This window comes from Silurus aristotelis (genome assembly GCF_946808225.1).
Source record: "Silurus aristotelis genome assembly, chromosome: 14".
Classification (NCBI taxonomy): Eukaryota; Metazoa; Chordata; class Actinopteri; order Siluriformes; family Siluridae; genus Silurus; species Silurus aristotelis.
Genome location: NC_139587.1, coordinates 28,162,378 through 28,175,325, shown reverse-complemented (window position 1 = coordinate 28,175,325; position 12,948 = coordinate 28,162,378). Strand labels below are relative to the sequence as shown.

General features: G+C 40.3%; 1 protein-coding gene and 1 long non-coding RNA gene across 3 annotated transcripts in view; both read right to left on the bottom strand.

The window, feature by feature from the left end:
- Positions 1-6,994: 6,994 nt before the first annotated feature.
- Positions 6,995-8,476, bottom strand: LOC310737107. The gene is made up of 2 exons (XR_014536760.1): positions 7,906-8,476; positions 6,995-7,816 (listed from the first exon to the last, which is right to left on the bottom strand). It is a non-coding gene; the product is annotated as an uncharacterized lncRNA (long non-coding RNA).
- A 3,036-nt stretch (positions 8,477-11,512) lies between these two features.
- det1 (DET1 partner of COP1 E3 ubiquitin ligase) overlaps positions 11,513-12,948 on the bottom strand; it is an 11,797-nt gene continuing 10,361 nt past the window's right edge. For both annotated transcript variants that reach the window (XR_014536743.1, XM_083561210.1), the window contains exon 6: positions 11,513-11,847. Coding sequence is in view for 1 of the 2 variants with exons in the window: in XM_083561210.1 (XP_083417336.1) it covers positions 11,658-11,847 (190 nt within the window). In the remaining variant the exon portion in view is untranslated. The remainder of the gene's footprint in view (positions 11,848-12,948) is intronic.

Sequence of the window (12,948 nt, the reverse complement as noted above, 5' to 3'; positions counted from 1 at the left end):
TGTGTCTGGTTTTCTCAACACCCGTCATGTTCTGCTGCTTTATTAGTGCACTTACCCTGGGAGCATGGCTCAGAAGGACTGGCACGAGCGAGTGTGGAGCGCTCATCCTCCACTAAATCGCAGCGAGTCTCAGTAATTAGGAAATAATGATTTTACACCACGAGGAGCGGACCGGATGAGGAACGCTCGCCATTAACTCTCGCCGCGATGTGAGAAGCTCGGGATGGAGCTAATCAGGGAAAGAAGAAGCTTCAGAGAAAGATGAAGATGTTGACGTGATACAGCAGGTTTCTTAGTGACGGACCTTCTGACAGGAAACTTCTAGCCTTTTTTTCAGTTCATTGAAAATGATACAAAAAAATTTAATTTAATATAAAATAATCATCCTGATATTTTCCCGCTTTGACTCATTTCTTCTGAAGAATATTTCATTATTCATTTGTACCAGACTCTGTGACTTGTGAAGTACAGATGTGAATAGTGGATCGTGATTGGCTAAAAGTTCAGGTGTGAATAGTGGATCGTGATTGGCTGGAAGTTCAGGTGTGAATAGTGGATTGTGATTGGCTGGAAGTTCAGGTGTGAATAGTGGATTGTGATTGGCTGGAAGTTCAGGTGTGAATAGTGGATTGTGATTGGCTGGAAGTTCAGGTGTGAATAGTGGATTGTGATTGGCTGGAAGTTCAGGTGTGAATAGTGGATTGTGATTGGCTGGAAGGAGTTCAGGTGTGAATAGTGGATTGTGATTGGCTAAAAGTTCAGGTGTGAATAGTGGATCGTGATTGGCTAAAAGTTCAGGTGTGAATAGTGGATCGTGATTGGCTGGAAGTTCAGGTGTGAATAGTGGATCGTGATTGGCTGGAAGTTCAGGTGTGAATAGTGGATTGTGATTGGCTGGAAGTTCAGGTGTGAATAGTGGATTGTGATTGGCTGGAAGTTCAGGTGTGAATAGTGGATTGTGATTGGCTGGAAGTTCAGGTGTGAATAGTGGATTGTGATTGGCTGGAAGTTCAGGTGTGAATAGTGGATTGTGATTGGCTGAAAGTTCAGGTGTGAATAGTGGATTGTGATTGGCTGGAAGTTCAGGTGTGAATAGTGGATTGTGATTGGCTGGAAGTTCAGGTGTGAATAGTGGATTGTGATTGGCTGGAAGTTTAGGTGTGAATAGTGGATTGTGATTGGCTGGAAGTTCAGGTGTGAATAGTGGATTGTGATTGGCTGGAAGTTCAGGTGTGAATAGTGGATTGTGATTGGCTGGAAGTTTAGGTGTGAATAGTGGATTGTGATTGGCTGGAAGTTCAGGTGTGAATAGTGAATTGCGATTGAACATTAGTTCTAAGATGATGGTTAATAATTGTTTAAGGAAGCAGTCTCCAGTATCAAGAACATTTTCTGATATCATTTTATTTTATCTTATTAACTTCCAGAAAAAAAGAGAAAATGGCAGAGAAAACGAGTGAGCACTTGTCTTGGACGTTCAATAAAACATGAAATGGGGGGGAGAAAACTCAACATGAATAATTAATTAGTTGATTCATTAATGAGATGTCGGACTTTTATAAATTCTTTGATTAATTGATTCATTGCAAATTGTAATTGTGAGATGAATGAAAGATTGCTGGGAAGGAACAGCAAGTCCACTGAATGTTATTCCTTCCATGTAACAGTATCGTGAGACTCGGTGTTTAATACAGATGAGGTTCAGAGACTAAATCCGAAGCTTTTTCTTCGTCCTGGAAATAAATATCATGCCTTTATTTTGATAATAAATTCAGACCAAAAGCCTGAACGATTTCGTCTGGAGCAACCTGGACTCATTATTCATACTCAAGCAATCAGCGTCACTTCGGACCTTCACATTAGCGCTTCACGTTACCGTCGCCGTTCCATAGTAATCACCTGGCAGGTGTCGCTCGGGCTGCGCCTCGTCTCGCTGCTAAAATTAGAGCGAGTGCACGGAGGTCAGACGTGTTGACTTTTCTTCTTTTAGCTCCATGAACAAAGACAAGATAAAAAAAAAATAAATAAAAAAAAACGGGTCACGTGATCAAACCACAGGTCGATTTCATGCTTGTCCCGATATTATATAGTGCTCCTTCTAGGTTGTCATAGCAACCGTAGTTATCGTTAGGTGGTGGTGGGGGTGAGGGTTTAAGGAGGAACCGGATTTTCAGGCAGACGGCGATTCTTGATCGGCGTCACCATAGCGACCGGGGTCAGGGCCCCGAAGAAAGGCAAAGTTTAGGCCCCGGCGCGTTCATAAACACACATTACCTCCACTTACGGGGCTCAGCGTGTCGGCGGTCGTCCCTTTTAACCGCCTCGACGTCCTCGACGAACTGATTGTTCCTTCAAAAGTGCAATTTCGTCCACGTCGCCTACTTTCATACGTGACGACGTGACAACTTTTTTATCTAGAGTTTTTATCTGGAATACAAAAAGCAAGTGACTTTATCATCACAAAAAACCTTTTTATAAAAGAATAGAAATATTATAAACTATACGGACAAAAGTATTGGGACTTCCTGTTAGACTATTTTACTTTCTGTAAGAACACCTTTTCTTCCTGTGTGACCATTTGACCTCTTTTAAAGAAATTTTTCTTTCTATAAAATCTTCTTTCTTTACTAAAAAGACTATTTTACTGTACTGTTTACTCCATTTTTATTTTTTTATCAATCACTTTACTTTCTGTAAGGAAACCCTTTTCTTTAAAAAAAAAATATATTATATTATAAATAAAAATAATAATAATAATAATAATAATTAATAAAGAAAGTGAAATAAATATAAATATAAAATATAAAATATATATATATATATATATATATATATATATATATATATATATATATATATATATATATATTTTTTTTTCAAAAAAAACCAAAACAAAACAAAAAAAATATATATATATATATTTTTTTTAGATTTTATATTTATATATATTTCACTTTCTGTTACACATTTCTTACCTGGGAGACAGTTTTACTTACCGCTACTTTATAGAATATTGTTTCTATATGGCTAATTGCTTAATAAAATAAATAAATAAAATGTAAAAGAATTACCGCGTTTACTTACAAAAAAAAAAAACGCTTTACTTCTTGTATCTTTTCTTTACAAAAAGGAATTCTTTCCCTTACATATTTACTTTCTGTAGATCTATTCTATTCTATTCTATTCTATTCTATTCTATTCTAAGATCTTTCATTCCTGTAACATCATTTTATTTCCGAAAAGCAAGTGATTTTATCATCGTTTTACTTCCTGTAAGGACACTGTACCTTCTGCAAGGGAAATTGTATTAAATGTGTTATTTGTATAGCACTTTTTACAATTTGTCCCAAAGCAGCTTTACAAAAATACTGCAGCTTTTCTTCCTGTAAGACTTTTTTACTTCCTGTATAGTTGTGCATATACGAAGATGCAAATCTTATTACGGTCAAATATTTCAAAGTGAAGAAAATCACACAATAATTAAATAACATATCTTTTCAGGTGACCTTATCAGTCAGTCCAACTGCTACCTCCTAATCACTCACACACACACACACACACACACACACACACACACACACACACACACACACACACACACACACACACACACACCTAGATGAGATGACCTGTTGAGTTCTGCTGCCCTGGTGTCACCTCTACTGATTGAATGTGTTCAATTAAGCTGTGTAACCAGATTCAGGCTGGACAGTTAATCCTGCAACACCTGCAGCCTCACAGGTCGACTCCATCTCACACTCACACTCACACACACACACACACACACACACACACACACACACACACACACACACACTCGCAAAACCCCAAGAGCGCTGTCGAGGTACTGACGAGAACCTGGACGCCTAATTAACCCATGGAATAAAAAGCCACATCCAGCCTTTCTCATCAAACTTCAGCCCTCCGGGTCGCCTCAAAGCACACGGCGGGGCGGCGACTCGACTCGACTCGGCTCCGTGTCATTAAAGGGGAAAAGTTTCGCAGAATTATAAAGTTCTGAGGCTTCACATGTATTTCAAAGGATATTAAAGGATCCTGTCATTTTTGGGAAGCAGAACAGGTGTCCAGCTGTTACATGGCTGAGGTGTGGCTCAGAGGAAACCACAGCAGAGGAGGAAGCAGTCTTGGTGGGGAAGGATAGAAGCCCACCGATCACATTCTTTCTTTTACAGTGAAGCATGGTGGTGGCAGCATCATGGTCTGGGGCTGCACGAGTGCTGCGGGTACTTTGGCGCTACGGTTCATTGAGGGAAACATGGATTCCAACATGCAGTGTGACACTTTGAAGCAGAACATGATGCCCTCACATAAAATATTGACACTTTGGACACAGTTTTAGCATGTTCACTGAGGGTCTACTCACTTTTGATGACAAATATTTTAGACAATAATGTATATATATATATATATATATATATATATATATATATATATATATATACATGCATCAGCATCTGGGCAGTTCGTTTCTCCAAACATTCAGCTGAAATACTTTGATGTGCCTTTTGTAAAACTCTCAAAAGAGGTTCTTCACTAAGTTCATCCCAGAGCAGTTCAGTAGGATTGAGGTGCGGTGACTGGGCCGGTCGTAATCGGTCCATGATAGATATCACTCCAGACGTCTGTCTGCTCTCTAAATAACTCTTACAGAACTCAGACGTGCGCTTCGTCTCATCGACTTGTTTTACAGTGAAGTCGGTTCTAATGAGCCACAGTCCAGACGGAACTGTATGGTGTTGAAGTATAGAATGGGAGCCATGATGGTTCACGATTCATTTCACTTTCTGGAATCTTCCCTGCTCCAAAACAACCCCATACCATTAAACTTTCACCTTCATGTGTGAGTGTGGGGGTGAGGGAGTCATTCACTGTTCAAATTGTTTTTTTTGTTGCCTTTTAACGAAGTGCGATTTAAATAAAACCCTTGAATGACTTTTGAATTTAATTTATAAATATATTGATTTATAAAAATCTACGAAAGGCTGCAGACTTGTTTGGAGCATTAAACAAAATAACTTTAAAAAAAATGCAGGTTTCTGTTCACCTCTCTTCTGTTCCTTTTCATTTGAATTATAAATTGTTTCCATATGAAACTATTTTCCTCCTTTTTTTCCACCGGTTTTCCTTCCTGAGGGAGCCGAGAGCTACGTCTGTCCTCACGCTCACACACCTTTCTGGATCCTGTGACGCTGTGTTCATGCAGCTCACACTCTCTGAACCTTTTAATCAGATCTCGAAGGGGATAAAATGTAGCTTTCGGTAGGAAATAACGGCTTTAACGCCCTACACATTGTCCCACGTATCCAATAAGGAGCTGTTAGGTTTGACTCACACTCGCCTTCAGATGCCACCTCCATTTTTCCCCTTATTGCTGCTCCTCTATGGGCCGGTAATGGAGTTGATTTCATTAGGCTGTGGAAGCGGAGGCTGTTGAGCGTGGTGGGAGCTAAAAGGGGGCATTTGCAGACCACCTAAAATAGAGCATTAATTTTAGAAAATTGCACCGTGCTTCGTGACTGGAAGCACATTTTTTTCTTGTCCCACTAGGCAGCATTTAAAACAACATCAACAACGAGCGTGATGGGAAAAACCACGGAAACGATTTCGCCATTACAGCAAATCAGTCTTTAGTTTGTATTTTAGCCACAAGGCCCATGTGGAAAACAATCTGCAACATCAATTTCTGCTTCAGATAAAATAAAAAAAAAAAACACCCCAAAGAAAATGCACTTGGGTCATAAGTATTGGGACACCCGACTTCTCAGAGAAGGTTGTCTGGTTCTTCTGCAAACTGCTACCACAAAGTTAGAGGCACACAATTTTTGGATGCAGTAGCATGCCAGGAGATCCAAACCTGTTCCAGCATGACAACGCCCCTGTGCACAAAGCCATCTCCATGAAGATCTGCTTTAAATCTCCTGCTATAAACCCTACCAAACACATTTTGGATGAATGTGAGAACTGCACCCCAGGCTTCGTCACCTTCTCACCGACACCTGGACCTGACTTACTAACACTATCGTAACTGAATGAATCTCCACAAATCTCCACAAAATCTAGTGGAACATCTTGCCAGAAGAGTGGACGTTATTATAACAACAACAGAGCCTACATGTGAAATGAGATGTTCAAAAAGAAGCAGAAATCTCATGGTCAGGTGTCCACAAATTTTTGCTCATACAGTGTTTAACCGACGCATTGAAATCTTTTTTTAACTAAAAAAACTTTTGTCTGTTTTTTGTCTAATCTTTTTTTTTTATTATTCTTTTTTCTTCTTGTTAAAATTCTCAAATATCAATTTATCAAAAAACAAAAAAAAACAGTTATTTGGTTGTGAATTGAAATCTACTGTTTTAGAATAAAGTGGGCGTGGCCTATGATGTAGGAACAGTGAAAGTATTTATGGCTCGTATTCAATTTTGTCGTTCGTATTAGAAAATTGATATCACTTTAAAGGCCATCTCTGATAATAATAACTTTTTTGGACGCCATCTCGTATGTGTGAAGTATGTTGAAACAATTAACAGCAGTTTTGGGGGTATTTATAATCGTTTTTGTATTTTTTTTACTTGAAAACATACACGAAACCACGAGTATAGAAAAACTAGAGTTACATATCAAATTGTAAATATTTATGATTCTGTGGACCCCACAAGGATTTATACATGAAATGATTCTTTACTACTGATTCTTTTGATATAAATACACTTAAAAATTCTATTCATTAAATTGAGTAATGAATTAAATCAAATTAAATCTATAAAAACATTTTAATTAAATAGTTTACATTTTTTAGACCCAATTTTGGGTAAAACACGGTGTGTGTGTGTGTGTGTGTGTGTGTGTGTGTGTGTGTGTGTGTGTGCTTTTTCTTTTTACATTTATTATTTAATTTTCTAAAGATATGTTCCTGTTATTTCAGCATATTTTAACAAAATGTCTGCATTGAAGAACCACACAAGAAATTTATTCATTCATTCAATTTATTTATTCGTTAAAATGTTTTCATTCCTTCCATCCTTCATTCACTCCCTCGATATGTAGAATTGTCAGGATTCTTTCCTTGTAAGAGAAAATCCTGAAGCTGGACATAAAATGCAAAAGAATCCATATCATGTTGTTAAAATGTCAATGATGACAGGAAGTGGCGGCGATGACAGGAAGTGACGGCGATGGAGATGATAGGAAGTGTTGGCAATGGAGATGACAGGAAGTGGCGGCGATGACAGGAAGTGGCGGCGATTTTGCACATGCGCAAAACAAAATAGGATACATATTTTACATTGGCAGCCATCTTGGATCATTCAAATCCTATTTTTTTTTTGGTCAAAATCTTAAATGTTTTCTTCTGCGGCATCGCTGTGGTATTACTCCGCCCACCCAGCAGGCCACACCCCTTTTAACACCCACTAAACTTGCATGTGATATGGGACCCCCCCCAGGATGCCTTGTACAACTTTAAAGGAATAAAAATCTATTAAATCTATTAAAATAAACCTCGTGAATGTACTCGAACCAAAAGTCATCTTTCCTCGTCCTTTCCTTTGAAATAAAAACCCGCAGGAACGTCAAACTGCCCCTTTCTTTTCTGAAGTGCTCTTACAGCGGGTCGTAATTAGGCTCCCTGCTCAGCACAGGAAAGGGATTTGCACCTCAGCAGGAAGATCAGGTTGACCTTTAGGATTTCCAGTCCGTCTGCATCACGGCTGCTGGGAAAACCCACGGCGAGAACGAGTCCAATTCAGTCCGAGTCTAATGCCGATCTCTCACGGCTCCGTGTTTCTTCTGAAGAGCGCTGCATAGGGGAGGAAATAATGAATAAGTCTCTGTGCCACGTGTGGAGATCTGGATGTCCTGTAGGGAGCTTTTGGGACTGAGTCTCACTTCATTTTCTTTTCTGCCTCGAGGAAAGGTTTTCTCCACTCCATGGAGAAGTTTCTATAAAAAAGCCAAGATTGATTTGAGGTCTGATTCGAGCCTGGGTTCAGACGAGTGTTCGTTCGTTCGTTCGTTTCCAGCGACTGAGCTGCAGCTGAACAACAAACCGCCAGTGAATAAAGAACTTCTCACAAACTTCACTACATTTTATACAAACGCCACATAAAGACTCGGCTCAGGCTCTTCACCAGGTTCCTCCTCAGCAGGAAACACCACCAGGTTGATCAATGGAATAGAAATGTATAAGTATGATGACCATTTCCTGTTTTCCTTTTTTTTTATCCTTCCCTCTCTACCTCTTTATCTGAGCCTTTTAATGCACTGTGTTCTCTCTCTCTCTCTCTCTCTCTCTCTCTCTCTCTCTCTCTCTCTCTCTCTCTCTCTCTCTCCATTTATCTGTCTTTTCTATAATTTCCCTTCTCTTTCTGTTCCTATCACTTTTGTTTTTTTCTCTCATTCTCATTATTTTCTATTCTTTTTCTCTACATTTTTTACTTTTCTGCATTTCTTTCTTTCCCCTTTCCTAATTTTTATTTCTCTTCCTGTTTCTCAGTTCTGCAAGTCATTTTAGCCATTTTTTATATTAATCCCTCATTTCATATTTTATCCCTCATTTTTTCTTATTCCCTTTTACTCTCTCTCTCTCTCTCTCTCTCTCTCTCTCTCTCTCTCTCTCTCTCTCTCTCTCTCTGTCTCTCCTTCTTGCTCTCTCTCTCTCTCTCTCTCTCTCTCTCTCTCTCTCCTCTCTCTCTCTCTCTCTCTCTCTGTGGATAGAATGTGATGTAAAGTTAAAGCCCCCTGGTTTTGTTGTGATTTTTTTTGGTTTTGTTTTCTGAGCATAAGAAATGAAACCCTGCAGTCACTCAGACACCTTCATCCCAGACCTCCACATGCACACACAGGCCCGCACACACACGCGCATGCACGCGCACACACACCCCTCATGGATGTAAGAAATGTTTGTTGCTAACTAGTGGCACAAGGCAGGAAGTGTGTCCACAAATAAAAAAAACTAACCACAGCAGCCTAATATGTCAGAAGTACACACACACACTCTCACACTCTCTCACACACACACACACACACACACACACACACACACACACACACACACACACACACACAAACAATCAGGCATGTGATGCATGTTCCTGTACACGTCACCACATATGAATGAACCACCACAATGTGAATAGAGGATTGTGACTGGCTGGATGGTCAGGTGTGAATAGTGGATTGTGATTGGCTGGAAGTTCAGGTGTGAATAGTGGATTGTGATTGGCTGGAAGTTTAGGTGTGAATAGTGGATTGTGATTGGCTGGAAGGAGTTCAGATGTGAATAGTGGATTGTGATTGGCTGGAAGGAGTTCAGGTGTGAATAGTGGATTGTGATTGGCTGGATGGTCAGGTGTGAATAGTGGATTGTGATTGGCTGGAAGTTCAGGTGTGAATAGTGGATTGTGATTGGCTGGAAGTTCAGGTGTGAATAGTGGATTGTGATTGGCTGGAAGTTCAGGTGTGAATAGTGGATTGTGATTGGCTGGAAGTTCAGGTGTGAATAGTGGATTGTGATTGGCTGGAAGTTCAGGTGTGAATAGTGGATTGTGATTGGCTGGAAGTTCAGGTGTGAGCTGAACACAGGAAGTTTGCGTTTGCCAGTTGAATCTAAACGAATGTGATTGTCTGATTATAAACACCTGTAACCATAGTAACACTCAGTTCCAGTTCCACCCAGAGTGAGACAGCAACTGTACACATTTCCTAATGACCTCACTGATCTTTTTTACTTCTGCTTTTCATTCTTTTTTTGTTTTCTGTTGTCCTGTTCCTTCCTTCCTTCCTTCCTTCCTTCCTTCCTTCCTTTTGTTGTTATGGAGCCCTGACACTAGAGACTCCTTCCCTGAGCGTTACAGTGAGGAAAATAAGTATTTGAACACGCTGCTATTTTGCAAGTTCTCCCACTTAGAAATCATGTAAGGGGTCTGAAATGGTCATCGTAGGTGCATGTCCACTGTGAGAGACATAATCTGAAAAAAAAATCCAGAAATCACAATATATGATTTTTAAACTATTTATTTGTATGATACAGCTGCAAATAAGAATTTGAACACCTGAGAAAGTCAATGTTAATATTTGGTACAGGAGCCTTTGTTTGCAATTACAGAGGTCAAACGTTTCCTGTAGTTTTTCACCAGGTTTGCACACACTGCAGGAGGGATTTTGGCCCACTCCTCCACACAGATCTTCTCTAGATCAGTCAGGTTTCTGGCCTGTCGCTGAGAAACACGGAGTTTGAGCTCCCTTCAAAGATTCTCTATTGGGTTTAGGTCTGGAGACTGGCTAGGCCACACCAGAACCTTGATATGCTTCTTACAGAGCCACTCCTTGGTTATCCTGGCTGTGTGCTCCGGGTCATTGTCATGTTGGAAGACCCAGCCTCGATCCATCTTCAATGCTCTAACTGAGGGAAGGAGGTTGTTCCCCAAAATCTCGCAATACATGGCCCCGGTCATCCTCTCCTTAATACAGTGCAGTCGCCCTGTCCCATGTGCAGAAAAACACCTCCAAAGCATGATGCTACCACCCCCATGCTTCACAGTAGGGATGGTGTTCTTGGGATGGTACTCATCATTCTTCTTCCTCCAAACATGTTTAGTGGAATTATGACCCAAAAGACGTGCCTGGACATGTGCTGGTTTAACAGGGGAACCTTCCGTGCCATGCATGATTTTAAACCATGACGTCTTAGTGTATTACCAACAGTAACCTTGGAAACGGTGGTCCCAGCTCTTTTCAGGTCATTGACCAGCTCCTCCCGTGTAGTTCTGGGCTGATTTCTCACCTTCCTGAGGATCATTGAGACCCCACGAGGTGAGATCTTGCATGGAGCCCCAGTCCGAGGGAGATTGACAGTCATGTTTAGCTTCTTCCATTTTCTAATGATTGTTCCAACAGTGGACCTTTTTTCACCAAGCTGCTTGGCAATTTCCCCGTAGCCCTTTCCAGCCTTGTGGAGGTGTACAATTTTGTCTCTAGTGTCTTTGGACAGCTCTTTGGTCTTGGCCATGTTAGTAGTTGGATTCTTACTGATTGTATGGGGTGGACAGGTGTCTTTATGCAGCTAACGACCTCAAACAGGTGCATCTAATTTAGGATAATAAATGTAGTGGAGGTGGACATTTTAAAGGCAGACTAACAGGTCTTTGAGGGTCAGAATTCTAGCTGATAGACAGGTGTTCAAATACTTATTTGCAGCTGTATCATACAAATAAATAGTTTAAAAATCATTCATTGTGATTTCTGGATTTTTTTTTTAAATTATGTCTCTCACAGTGGACATGCACCTACGATGACAATTTCAGACCCTCCATGATTTCTAAGTGGGAGAACTTGCAAAATAGCAGCATGTTCAAATACTTATTTTCCTCACTGTATATAAACACAATCCTCACCTTCACCGCGTCCCTGATTATAATTATAATCTGATTGAGGAAAGCCACTGCAGTGAATGAGCCGTTACCATAGCGATGATAACAGAGAGCACATCTGGATGTGTAAGAAATCCAAAACTTTTATTTACATAAAAAAATAATTCAGTGAAATAAAGTCAGAATGTTCAATAAATACAGTTTTTATATAAAATTAAGAAAGTCCACACTCACAAAATCCAGATGTGTGTGTGTGTGTGTGTGTGTGTTTCACGAGCAGCTGTGGCGCATGTGGAAGTTGACAACGTACTCGGCGTTGGTGCGCTGCACTGAGATGGCGAATGGTTCGAATGGGTGGAAGGTGAAGGCCACGAGGCGGCGCACGGCGTGGTTTATAGGACGACCCAGGAGACCAGCCTGGATTTTAAACTTCAACAAGCCTGAGTCCCGTGCGTAAAACCTACACACACACACACACACACACACACACACACACACACACACACACACACATAATAAACACAAAAAGAGATATACACTCAATGATTGAATAAATAGAAATTAAATAAAATAAATTATATATACTTTTTTAATAAAGAAATATAATGTACATTTTTTTATCTAAAAAAATGATCATGAATTTGTTCAATAATATTAACAAATGTATTATTATTATTTACAACACTTGGATTAAGTCCAATGACATGGTGGGTGGAGTTCAGGCGGGGTCAGAATGGTGTTTGAGTGGGGTTGGGGCAGGATTGAGGTGGGGTTGGGGTGGAATTGAGGTGGGGTTGGGGTGGGATTGAAAAAGGACTTTATCTGATTGGTGTTGGGTTTGGGGGTATTTGGGGTTTATTTTTGGAAAGTGGGGGGGGGGGTATGGGGTTGTTACAGTAGAATAATAACTGAGTTGTAGATCGGACGCTCGCTGTACATGAGTGTGTCGTGTTCATTTCCCCAGTTTATGTAGAGGGACAGTCAGGATTGCGGGGAAACGTTTCTGTGCAGGGGGTAAAGTCTCTCTCTCTCTCTCTCTCTCTCTCTCTCTCTCTCTCTCTCTCTCTCTCTCTCTCTCTCTCTCTCTCTCTCTCTCTCTCTCTCTCTCTCTCTCTCTCTCTCTCTCTCTCTCTCTCTCTCTCTCTCTCTCTCATCCCTCACAATGTCTCTGACGTCTTTATGCACATTAAAATCAGTTAGTCCTACAGAGCGACCTTCAAAAAAATCACATTTTGTGCCAAATCTGTCCTTTTCTGAAAATGCCAAAGTAAAACACTCGTCTCTCGGGGAGAACGTCTCAAACGTCTCAACTCAAACTTCATCACGTTAGAAGAAAAAAAAACCTTCTCAAATGTTGACACTCTCAGAATACTGTGTTCTGATTGGTCAGAAGTTGGTGATTAATACATTTTTATAAGTGTATGTGTATATGTGAGTGTTTGTGTGCGTGTATGGGACTGTATGAATATATCCACAGATCAGCCATAACATTATGACCACATGCATGATATTGTGTTGGTCTCATTTTGCTGCTAAAACAGTCGTGACCCATCGGGCATCA